The following is a 12,813-nucleotide window of genomic DNA, read 5'->3' on the forward strand; positions in this document are numbered from 1 at the left end:
TCACAAGGAGTAAGCCTTGTCTTGCAAAACAGTGAGCAGGGAGGTTTTTGCTTCTTTCCCCTCCACAAAACCCCCTCTTTCCTTGTAGGACAAGCTCTTGCTCTGCTCTCATAAGGGAATGTCAACCATCTTCATCTAATATCAACATTATAAGTAGCACCTTTATTGAGATTCTTGATGACTTTCACATAGATCTTTGTAATGAAAAAGACAAATGAGAGAAACTTATTTCTACCTTAAAAATTTTAACCATAAACTATAACCTTTATTTCAAGTAGATAAAATTATAAGTCAGACAGTCAATTTACTAAGGCTGCAATCTTATTGACACTTTCCTGGGAGTATATCTAATTAAACACAATGAGACTTACTTTCAAGAAAACATGCATAGGATTGCACTGTAAAACAGTTTATTATATTGCCAACTAGTAACTAGTAAATGCATTATTCACAAATCTATTATAAAAATTAAATTGATACATGTTGATTCTTCATTTCAGTTTTTAAATAAATGTTTAAAGTCTTGTGCTGAATTCTGAGCTTTTTTACCCTTTTTGGCCCTGGGGAAACTTTAAAGAGAAGTCAGTAGATTCTCAGTATTTTTGAGAATAAAATTGTATCATTATTTATACTTCTTCAACTGCTGTTTTGGACAGGCTGTTTATAGTTCTCTTTAGTATCGGGCAAAGTTATATTCCCATCATTGTGCAGCTAAAAAGGGAAGATTAGAAAAATCTGATGAAAACCTGTAGGGCAGGGGTGTCCCAACATATTTGCAAAATTTCCGTTTAAATTATCAGACTAGGAATAAATCTTACCTCAAAAATGCTTGAGCCAAGCAGCCTTATCAATCCATCAGAAAAAAGTCCAAACCATCACAAATATGAAATTTGGTCATGATTTATCACTCCATGCAAGTTCCAAGTAGTTGAAGCTGTGTCTGTCTGTCTGAGTCTGATTTTCATTCAGTGCCTGATGCAGTCTTAACCAACATGATGACGTAAATATTAAATAGACAGACAAGATAAGCAGATGATAAATCTTTCCTGCTACAGGGTTGCAGTGTAGAGGAAACAAAAGATTTCTTGGCAAATGAGTAGCAAGAGCATAGAAATAAGGAAGTGTTAAATAAAGACAAATATTTATGACAACTTAATTTACATATGTTCCACCTAGAAACATAATTTACTCCATCTTAGTTGGTAACAAACTTAGAAAAGTTTTGATATGATCGTGGGAATCTATAAGATACAGTTAATTTAACATACAAAACCACTGGTGACATTTAAAGCTCTCATACAATCAACTTTTCCTGGCTTAAACCTAAATCACACTGAAAATCGGAAGAGCCATTAAACTTTGCAAAGAATGCAAGGTGAGGCACTCCTTAAATTTTTTGCAAGGATCAAATTGGTCCCAAAGAGCTGCTCCAATGGTAACGGTGAGGGGGATTTTGCCCGATAATCATGCTGCCTGAGGCAATTGCCTTCCCTTACCTCACGAAAGGGGTGCCCAAGAAGAACCTTTGGCTTAATGCCCTAGTCACTGTAATTAAGACAAGGCTGAAATCCTATGCACACTTACTTGGGAGTAAGTTCAACTGTTCTTAGTCTCAGCTGTTAACATAGGGCTGTTCACTTGTTCCCTCTCACATGTTCAAGGAACGTGTGTGGGGAAAACAGGACCCTACAGGAATGCTGGCCATGTCCCTTGATACCTACACATTGGGCATTGGTGTGATGTGTGTATATGTGAGTAGGAGTCTTCCATGCATTCAAGAACCCTGCATTCCGAAATGCATGGAGGAACCTTGCACATGCAGAGCCTCTTTACATAAATGTCCAACACGTGGCTTTGAAGAGGCACATGTGGTCTTGTTCTCCATTCATAATTTCCCACAATACATGAAGAGGAAATGAGCCATGATGTCTAACTGAAACAAAAACCTTATTTTGTGTCATTGTATTTGCTCATATTTTATCTTATCTTTTACTTTTACCTCACTGTCAAAAGCTGGATTGTATTCGCCTTGAGGCAGGGATCTGTCTTTTTGTTATGTTGTTCTGTAAAAAATGTGTTGACTGATGATACGATGTCAGTAATAATACTCTAGTTTGTGCATCAAGGTGCTTGTGAGTCAAAACACTGCCTGGATTTTGTATCCTAAAAATGTCTTCCATTCATGGAGTAGTTTCATTCATGAAAATAGGGCTTTTTTCTTTTTCCTTTTAAAGAAAAATTAGAACTGCACAATGGTAGGCGAGTATAATTCATGCATGTAGCATGTCTACTATAACACATATCTGTGCATTTTCTTTGCGTGTGTACACATATTTTGTGGCCTATAATAATATTCCATAACATTTAGAAGTCTTCACAGAGTGGGAGAGAATCTGCAGAACCAGGAATTTGACAATACTATTGCAAGAAAGCATTTATTCACTGCTAAAGACTCTGTAGAGAGTAGCGCTGAAGTCTGTGGGAGGCACATTTCTCGTGGAGGAGAAATGGGTACGCCTGATCAGAATCTGGGGTCTAGATGAAACTGGATTTTATTTTTCTCATTGCTATTTTCTCATTGTCTGGATTTTATTTTTCTCATTGTTATCCATTGCTTTTCACATCATCTAACATAATAAAACTTTTGTATTACTTGGATTTTTGAACTGTACTTAAAAACAACAACAAAACCAACCCTGCATGTTTCGAGTCTGGTTGCCCATTTTAAAAAGAACTACATGAAAAGCAAGCTGGAATGATTTCCATCTCTTCCCCTGCCCCTCACATCTGCTCCTGAAAGTTGGGGATCCCTCAGGACTGGATTACTGGGGATTGCATGGGACCGAAGAGAGAAGGGGAAGTGGTGAAAATAACTCCTATCTGCTTTGCATGAGCAGAACTCCAGCAAATGGAAGACATTCTTAGGATACAGCCCATCAACCTTCCAATGAAAAATGAATCTAGCACTTTCAAACCATGGAAGAGCTCATAGAATTGAATTTTTACCTTTCAGCTGCTCTCTCCAGCTTTAAAACAATTAGACTCAATACCATCTTAGCACAGGTTTGCGATTCATTGTAGGAGCTCTGTGCTAGTGCTCTTTTTAAACATTAACTACTGTTGCCAAGTCAGCTAATCAATCCCCTTTTTAAAAACACCATGTTGTCATCCTTTTAAATATTAAGTGTTTCTTTTTGCCTACCTTTATTCATGATGCTACAGAATCAAGCATAGTTTTAGGACTGAATAGCATGCAAGCAATTAAAGTATTTCATTGTCATATTTTACTGCAAAAATCAAAACTTTTCCATGCTGACAACACTTAGCATGGTGAACTTCATCTTGCAATGCTAATATTTTAATTTCATTTTGTTTGTTACGTTTAGCAACTTAAGTGTATTAAGGCTCTTGTTGAAAATACCGCCCTCCTAGAAAATCTGTAGCACAATGGACAGGTGGGTCTTGTTTATCTTGACAACATCAAAAGGTTGTTAGGAAAGGATATTGACAAGAAGAAAGCAAATTATTCCAGCTAGGAAAGAGCTGTAGTAAATTATCCTCGCAGTCATGCTTCATCACGACTCCATATGGAGCTTCTTTTAGATGGACTAAGCCAGGATATAGATTACATTTACTGTTGATTCTTTCATTAGATATGTAAGTCTTTCAGAGAGAAATTAGTTTCCTCTCTCCAGTGTCCAGACATGATTTTATGTATATGTGTTTAGCCTTTTTAAAAAGCAGATTTGTAACTAAATATAATAATTCAAGAGAATCTCCAGGGGTGGATTTAGAAAATGTTGTCTCCCCGCTCCCCACAGCCCCTCACCCTGTTAGAATATGATCATCCTACTTTTGCATTCTCCACACAGTAGGATGTGTAGGCACAGCTAGTGTGAAGTTTATCATAGGATTAATTCAAATGACATCAGCAAGATATTGCCTTGCTCATTGTAAGTAGGTATTAGGACAGCCTGATGCTGTGCAGAATTTGGAGCGTAAATCATATTCAGATCAGGGCTAAACACAGGTTGAACAAGAGTTGGACTAGATGCGATATGGACATTCAGTCCAGAGAGGAGAGCTGGTCTTGTGGTAGCAAGCATGATTTGTCTCCCTAGTTAAGCAGGGTTTGCCCTGGTTGCATGTGAATGGGAGACCACATGTGAGCACTGTAAGATATTCCCCTCAGGGGATGGAGCCATTCTGGAAAGAGCGGGAGGTTTCAAGTTCCTTCCTTGGCATCTCCAAGATAGAGCTGAGAGAGATTCCTCCCTGAAACCTTGGAGAAGCTGCTGCCAGTCTGTGTAGACAATATTGAGATAGACCAATGGTCTGACAGTATACAGCAGCTTCCTATGTTCCTATCTGTATGGAATGCCTGTCTTCTTCACCCCCCAAAGCAGCCATAGGATGAGAGGTATGGGGGAAGATGAGTCCCCCAGTCAATTCCACAACTTTAAATCCATCCCCACAAAGCTACTATGAGCCACAGAGGGGAAAACTTACAGGTATAATTTCTGTGTGTGGATGCTTTCCCTTCCATGGCTCATGGTGTGTGGGGGGAAGGATTAAGCTGGAGAATCAACAAGAGTGCAATGGCTTTGATTCTCCTGCAGTCCACATCCAAATTGGTTTTGTCCCTGCCCTTGACTGTATTGGGACCAAAAATTGTAAAAAAAAAAAAAGTGGGTGGTGGTGGTTTCCAAACACGGAGCTCCAATAGCATATCTAGTTTAGCCCTAAAGTTCAACATCAAGCGTCTGTCTGGCATACAGAGCTGGAGTCCCTGGGTATACATCAATGCAAACAGTACCACATAATTGCTGACTTGTGGAGCTTGGGATTCAGTCCATCCAGAAGAGGGGCTCAAAGCACCAAAGATGGTTAAAAAACAGCCACAGTAAAAAATCAGGAAGGCAGACAATGAAACAGAAAGTAAAGTGGGTCCAAGCAGGCATTACAAAGAGCCTGGGAACATCAGAGAGGAGTGCAGACGGCAAGGTGAGGAAAAAATAAATGTATGAGGGATATCTGTTTGTAGATACATTCTGGTATTGCTCTTGACAAAGCAAGGCCATTTTTGGAATGTCAAGCCTGCTAAACCAAAGGGTCAAAGGACAAACTAGAGGTTACACTGAAGTGTATGTAATGTTTTCTCCCCTAGCTTTTTTAAAATTTTATTTTAAGAATACAATCTCAGGAGACTGCCTTTGGGAGCAAGGTAGGAAACAACAGATGAGTGTGTGGAGGGGGCGGGGGAGCTTAATTATTTCTCCTGTGTATTTCCATTCAAAATCAGCTTCCCTTTGAGTTGCTTCTCTCCCACTGGGGAAAAATGGATTTTGGAAGGGGTGATTTGATCAGGAAAAAATGGTCCACAAGGAGAGGGTGAAAAAAAAAGCAACCCCTTCCCACTTGTCTCTGTGGGGGAAAGCAGTTCAACTCCCATTAGCAGAGCAAAGCCAGTGTGAGGAGAATTCAGCCAAGCAAGAGGTCTGGGGACAGTTTTCCAAGTTTGAAGAACAAGGATTTATTTAGAAATTTAAAAAGAATAGGAAAGCTGAGCTTAAGGCTGAAAGGGAGGAGAGACCAAAACAAACAGCCATCTCTAGAGAGACAAAATGGAGACTAACACTAGAAGAACAGAGGAGGAGTCCAGCACTTTTATCCATGACCCGCAACTCCACCCACCCACCCCCAGTGGTCACTATGAGACATTACAGCTGAGAGCTGATGCTGCCAGGGTCCTAGCTCCAACAATTTCATCAAACCTGCAACTTCCTGAGGCTATTTTTCTTCAAAGGAAAGCTACATGTAAATGTAACACCTAGTGTGGCCTTAACATTTCAGGTTGTAATCCCCCACCTGCCACCGTATGTATTTTAAAGATTTCAAATCTATTTGATTCTGCTCTAGACCAGCCCATTCTTTCAGACACTCTAAAAAGTGTTAATCAGCCCATCCATTATGAAGCAAGTGCCCTTCTGCTTTATCACAGCGAATCTAAAGAATAGTCTCTAGAAAAGGCATCTAAGGGCTCTTTTATTTAGCTTCTATATGACGACTCATTTCTTGTGGTGTGGGTGCTTCCACTTTCTAGTGATTCTGGTATGCTATTAGCCTAAGGAATGTTATTAATCATAAAACCAGACCAGTTAAAAGGTTAACAAATTGTACTGAGTAGTCCAAGCATGCAGGTTACAATGAGAATAAATTATACAATGATTGCTCACGAGAATAAGGGTTACAGCAAAATTGACTATCATAGCACATAAATCCCTTATAAACAAAAGTCAGACTTAACAGAATCAAGAAATAAAAAATATAAAGAGATCACAACACAAAAGTAAGTTTTAATACTTAAAAGATGAGATCGATGATAGTTAAATCTTAACATTAGTGGTCAAATATTTCAGAGAGTTATATTGCCAGTTATAAATTAGGTGGCAGAGTTAAGAATAGAAAGGAAATCCCAATTTAAAAGACAGATAAAAACTTTAGCCTAAGCTATCATAGCCTATTTAGTATTGGCCAAAGCTATTGTACAACAATTTTATGTGATATGGGGCTTAAAACCCTGAAGCAATACACAAGTCACTCAAAAAATGCTAGGTTTAGAAGCAGCAAATTGCATATATCTTTAAGCCATTTAGTATTCTGTTCCATTGTGTAAGAGTTCTCTGTCAACAACACTCAACCATCTGGTATCTGGCCAGATAGCTTTAAGATGGATCATTCCTACTCACCAAATCTTTGGGAAAGAGGATTGGTTCTCTGAGGAGAACGACTCTATCACTCCTAACTCACTACTAAGGGTGCTCTACAAATTCCCTGTCTGAGCCATCACTTCCCGTTTTCTTGGAGCCAAGCTGGAGTACCACACCCAATGCACTCCTTGGATCTCACTAGCTTCCTCTTTCTCTTTGTTCTACTGTAACTTGATCTTGTCCTCTCATATTCTCTGCAGTTTCCTGACAGATGTTCTACCAGCTGCTCCTAGCTGTCTTTCCTCACATATCTGGTATTCTGCTGGTGATTATGAATATCTCCCCAGTCCCACCCCCAGAAGCCTGTTCTAACTTCACTTCTTATCTAAGGTCAACTATTTGCTGTCCCTCTGGCTTTCTATTCTGCTCATGCTGTATTACTAGGATTATTAAATTAATAGTAAATCAATCTATATATCCAATAATAGAATCCTTCACTATTCATATTGGCTGACATACTGCACAGCGAGCTACTTACCAGTCCATCGGTACTGCTTAAAATAGTGTGGGCTCCTCCGTGCCACCAACATGCAGTGCAACCTACTCGCATCATTCCCAATGAATAATGGAAACAATGAGGCTGTTCACATGAACAGCCCTACCCAGGTAGGGCGGCACGTGAGGAGTGCAGGGATTGGCCTGATCCCACTGCTGCCCCGCCGGGTAGCCTGAGTTTTTGTCCCAGGCTATTATGGAGGTTGAAGGGTGCTAGTGGTGTGCACGATTAAATTCTGGCAGTTCAGTTCAAGTTGAATTCGAACTGGACAGTAAGCCAGTTTGAGTCGAACCGGTCCCCAGTTCGGTTCGAGTGGCAAACTGAGCTGAACTGGTTTGGAACTAGTTCGATGGTTCACGGGGGCATGCCTGTAAACAGGAATCCAGTGACGATTCCTTTACAAGTGCGGGGGGGGGCTACCTACTTTAAAAAAAATCCTTATGGGGCAGGTGAGAGGACATCTGTAGTTTGAGGAGGGCAGTGGTGGTGTTGCTCCTCCTCTCTGGACCAGGACCGGCGCTCCGCACAGTCCAGTTCCTGATGGAACCGTACGCACTGAAGCCAGAACTGGGCCATGCTGGAGCACCAGTCCTGGTCTGGAGAGGAGCTGGCATGCCACTGCCCTCCTCAGACTACAGATGCCCTCTCACCCACCGCTATTAGGATTTTCTTTTTTTAGGTAGGCAGGGTTCCTCCTTTGCTTGTAAAGGGGAATCCTCATTGGATTCCCCTTTACAGGCATGTCCCCAAACTGGTTCATTAGAACTCGGGCTGGTTCAGCTCAAACTTGGAGCAGCACCCCTTTTTTGGGTCAGGCCTATTCAAACAAGGTTAGAATAGAACTGGTTCTGCACACCCTTAAAAGGGCACAAGTGTGCCCTTCTGCCTCAGCTCCCGGTCGTGTTTCTGCTTCATCTGCCTGCCTCCTCACAGTGCATTGAGGGATTTCTGGAGGCTGGGCTTTGTTTTCCCGTCCACCAGATGGCCATTCAGCTCCAGGCAGCGCCACTCCTGTGGGAGTGCGAGCTGTGCAGCCTAAGGAAAATTAAGAGATAATCGGGGGGTGGGGGGAGAGAAGTAAGAGCAATCCTGCTGCCTCCTGCTCCCCAGCTATACAGGGTCGTGTGAACAGCCTTAATGTGTTGGTGGCATGAAGGAGCCCCTGTCATCACTAGCAGTGCCAATGTACTGAAGGGTGGTTTAAAAGCAGTGAGCACTGATCCCTCTTGTATTCACAACTCACTAAGCAGTATGTCAGCCATTATACATTACCAGTTAACATGCTCAGCTGTGGTTTTATTCTCAAAATAAGTTATCGATGGAAGTCAAAGAGGTTACCATGCTGTTTGGATGTAGTACCAATTCCCCTTTTTGTAGGGCAAGAATGGGGCCTTTTCCTCAACACTTGCTGAGAGGAAGTGTTGTGCACAGTAAGAGATACACCTGCTGAGGTGTTTTATATATTTAAATATTAATAGTGGGTTCTTCTCAAGATTCAATTTAAAACATTTGCTAGAACAACTTTTTGGTCATGACGCAATTGCTGCTTCTGAAACTCAATCTCTGTTGTTATATTTGGAGCATTTATCAGAGCCACCAAAACCAGTAACTCTCCTTTATCAAAAACTTAAAGATATAGTCAAGATTGATACAGATTACATTTGAGATCTTTGGAATAATGAACTTGAGTATCCTATTCTTCCAAACCTATGGTGAGCTGCCTTGAAGGCAGTGAAGCATTTTTCTTTGGATCTAAAAATGAGGTTAATACAACATAAACATTTATATTGTATTTATTGGACACTTCAGAGAATATTTAATAAGGACTGGCTGCAGACTTCTAGTTGCTGGAGATGTAATTTGGATGTGGGAATACTCATATGGTCTGGTCCTGTCCTGTAATTGTTGCATTTTGGCTTGAAGTTCATAAGATTGTAAACATGACTTTACAGCGATCATTGTCAGTTAAAGATGTTCATGTTCTTTGGAGTCATATTCCTGTATAAGGAATTTATCCTTATATCAAGAATTATGGACTCTTCAAGCTTGGGGAATTGCTACAAGGATCCAAATTTACTCTGGATCTACAATTTTGGATAACTGACATGTGTTCCCTGACTGTATCTGAACTGGTTTCATTCCAGCAAAGCAGTAAAGAATTTAGTCTAAATTTAATGAATTATTTGTGTTTCAAAGAAATTATTCTAAGAAGGATGTTGTTGTTTTTGATACAGTATTCATATATTATTGTCAGTGGTTAAGATTTCCTTTGTGGGTGTGCAGCTGGACTGCAGAATCTAGCTCAGCTAAAAGAAACCCATTAGGACAGCCTCGCCTGCCCAGTTGCTGAACCCTAAGGTAACTGGCTGAAAGCAAAGGTGAAGGCCAGGCACACAGCAGAAAGGGAAAAAGAGAGGCCAAGACCGACTGGTGGATCTTTCTCATACCATCTCCCAAACAGTGTCACCGTTAACACTGGCTTTGATGTACGATTCTGACTGATCAGCTGCCCATCGCTCAAAACCTAGAATGACAGAGATGCAGTTAGCAGAACAATATTTTCATCTTTTGCATAATATTTTGCATACACAGAATTTATGGTATTTTTACTGTGTGAGAGAAAGAATGGAATCAGACAATGATCTAGTCCAGAGTCATTTGGACATTTAATGTGCACTCTATGCCTTATAAAGTATACATGGTGCTCCTGGGCATCTAGGCTCCAGCATCTGCACATGCAAATAGTAAATGACAAAGGGATCAGCTTCCTAAAATGTATAGGAAAGTTGCTACTGCTGGAAGTTTCATATGTGCTTCTGAGCTCTGGCACCCAGAAAAGGTTGCTGGACTGTGGCAAGTATTATCCTCTGGACCCATTTTTACTGATGACACTGGAGGCTTTTGTGTCACTTGAAGTCTGTGTGTAAAAGTGGTCACAGCAAAACAGAATAAACTGCTTTCTTATCAAAAATATGCAGTACCAATATGGACACACAACAAAATGTTACAGGTTATCCCTGGTGTGCAAATGTTTTGCCTGAGTCTGTGCCTGAAAATGGTGAAAGTTTAAGGCACTCTCATCTTCAGAAGCGATTGTGACTGACTTGAAGAAGTATTCTTCAAGCTGAGAAATTTCCTAGTGTTTTTGTAAAAGCCCTCCTATCCCACTTCCTCATTGAGATCCATTAGCTCCACCCATCTGATTGTCCATTAAGTTAGCTCTGAGTCTGTGAGCATTCCACTCCATTATATTGGAGCAGTTTGGAATTTTTTTGCCCCTTTTTTTCCTTCCGATTTTTGTGAAACCAACAAATCTGTTGGTTACTCTGAGTCGGGTACCTCCTTCTCACCAGCAGATGCTTTGCTTATGCACCCAAAAGAATAACATTTCCAGCTATTTCAGAAATAGATATTAGATTCAAACATACAGTAACATTCAATATGCAATACTGTAATATTTTGCAGTTAAGAGATAGATAGATAGATAGATAGATAGATAGATAGATAGATAGATAGATAGATAGATAGATAACCTTGAGGATACACTATAGGAAAGTAATGAAAAGGGCATGTACAAACATGTACAAAGGGCATGTTCAAACATGCACTAGGACAGGAAGATGAATTCAACTGTGTGTGGCCTCCACACAAGCATACAGATCAAGCTGGACAATAGAAGGTGTGGCAAAAGAAAACTGAGTTTACTCAGAATCCCCCTCTGAAGAGGCCACTGTATCACTTTAGCTTTCCATTACTCAACATATAACAGGATTTCTTTCCCTTCTGCTATCACAAGGGTACAGCCTGTTCTATGCCTTCCAGAGAAGGTTGGCAGAAACATCACCATACCTGGAACTCTCCGGGTGCCAGCTGAACTCCACTGAGCAGGACTTCTGGGAAGACGTAGTTAGTGCTAAAGGTGCCACTGAGACTAAACGCATCAAAATGGGTATAGGCAGTAGTCACTGGCTGGCCACAAGTCTGCCTATCTGTACTTCTACACTTCAGCAACGTACATATCTAAAATGGAAGAAAACAACTTATTGGAAGAATCCTCGCAATACACGTTTTACCAATATCAGAAAATTAATGCTGTATCATCATATACAGCAATGCAGAGATTTAAACATAACTGAGTAGACATGGTTGATTATAGCTAGGTATGGAAAAACTGAACAGTTATGTCTTATAGAGAGCCAATACTATTTTCTGACTAGCTGCAAAGCCAGCTCTTCGAGATGTTGATCATAGGGTGCCAGCTGAAAGAACATCAAAAAAAGTCCAGAAACAACATCCCAGTCCATACATGTCAGAGTGCCGCTGGCTCTCCTGCCTCCAAGGGCCTTTTCAAGCTCCACGGCCACCCCAACGGGCATGTCTGATCTTCCTCAGTGTCCCCACCCCCGCTGTCCCTCAAACAGCCTGAACAGCGACTACAGTCTCGCAGGCCAGTCCATTATCTCCAGCTACCATGATCCAACAACATCTGGAGACTCTAGTTTGAGAAGCCCTAGTGTATAGGACTGCAGCCTTAGCTAATTTAACTGGTTTGGCTTTTAATCAGCTGACTAGATGTATAGATATCTGCTTAACTACAATACCTCAACATACTTTGGCAGGAGAGCTGGTCTTGTGGTAGCAAGCATTAATTATCCCATTTGCTAAGCAGGGTCTATTCTGATTTGCATTTGAACAGGAGACTACATGTTTGAGCACCACAAGATATTTCCCCTTACGGGATGGGGTTGCTCTGAAAGAATACCTGTATGCTTGCATGCAGAAAGCTCCAAGTCTGCTTGCATGCAGAAAGCTCCTGGGCATCTCCAAGATAGGTCTGAGAGAGACTCTTGCCTACAACCTTGGAGAAGCTGCTGCCAGTCTATGTAGACAATACTGAGCTAGGTGGACCAATGGTTTGACATGGGCATGCGTGGTGGCCTCCAAAATGGCCGCCGGGATGGGGGTAAGGCCTGGAACAGGCCGAAGAACTCCCAAATGGGATGATTTGTGGCAGAAGGGAGGCTGGTGGGGGAAGGGGGAACCTCCGTGGACATCTCCAGTGGCCTTCAATAAGCCCCCCGGAGGGGATACATGCAATGTTTTAAGAAACAATTATCCACAATGGGGGGCGGGGTTGGTCCGGGGTCAAACCGAAGCAGGGGTGGTTTGGTTTGACTCCGAACTGTCAAACCGAATCAGTTCAACATCAAGCCAATTTGCACATCCCTACTTGGGAGTAAGCTCCACTGAATCCAGTGCTAATGTAGCACTGGAACAATACTAGACATACTGGTTGCTTCTGAGAAGTTCAACTAACTCAGCTCCACTGCTGACTCAGTAGTGGGGGCAAATTTCAGTGAGCTCCCCTTCCTCATGAAGTGCTCTGTGTGCCCAAAAATATGTCCCTGTGGGTCTCACAGCCCTCATGGATATATTTTCTGGAAACATAGAAGCCTTCTGAGAGAAGGGGAGGTAGTTGAAATTCTCTCTCTCTCTCTCTCTCTCTCTCACACACACACACACACACACGTACGTGCAAACACACAC

General features: G+C 41.4%; 1 protein-coding gene across 5 annotated transcripts in view; it reads right to left on the bottom strand.

Annotated features, from left to right (window-relative positions):
* Positions 1 to 243: 243 nt before the first annotated feature.
* Positions 244 to 12,813, bottom strand: part of LOC128341301 (pantetheinase-like) — a 32,036-nt gene continuing 19,466 nt past the window's right edge. For 4 of the 5 annotated variants that reach the window (XM_053287665.1, XM_053287700.1, XM_053287682.1 and 1 more), the window contains 2 exons: positions 11,116 to 11,286; positions 6,159 to 9,790 (listed from right to left, as the gene is read on the bottom strand). In XM_053287665.1, the coding sequence (XP_053143640.1) occupies positions 9,620 to 9,790; positions 11,116 to 11,286 (342 nt within the window). In that variant the 3' untranslated portion in view covers positions 6,159 to 9,619. Of the gene's footprint in view, positions 983 to 6,158; positions 9,791 to 11,115; positions 11,287 to 12,813 lie in introns of those variants that run through there. The other variant, XM_053287689.1, reaches the window with a different exon arrangement.

Source organism: Hemicordylus capensis, chromosome 1, assembly GCF_027244095.1.
Source record: "Hemicordylus capensis ecotype Gifberg chromosome 1, rHemCap1.1.pri, whole genome shotgun sequence".
NCBI classification, from domain to species: Eukaryota; Metazoa; Chordata; class Lepidosauria; order Squamata; family Cordylidae; genus Hemicordylus; species Hemicordylus capensis.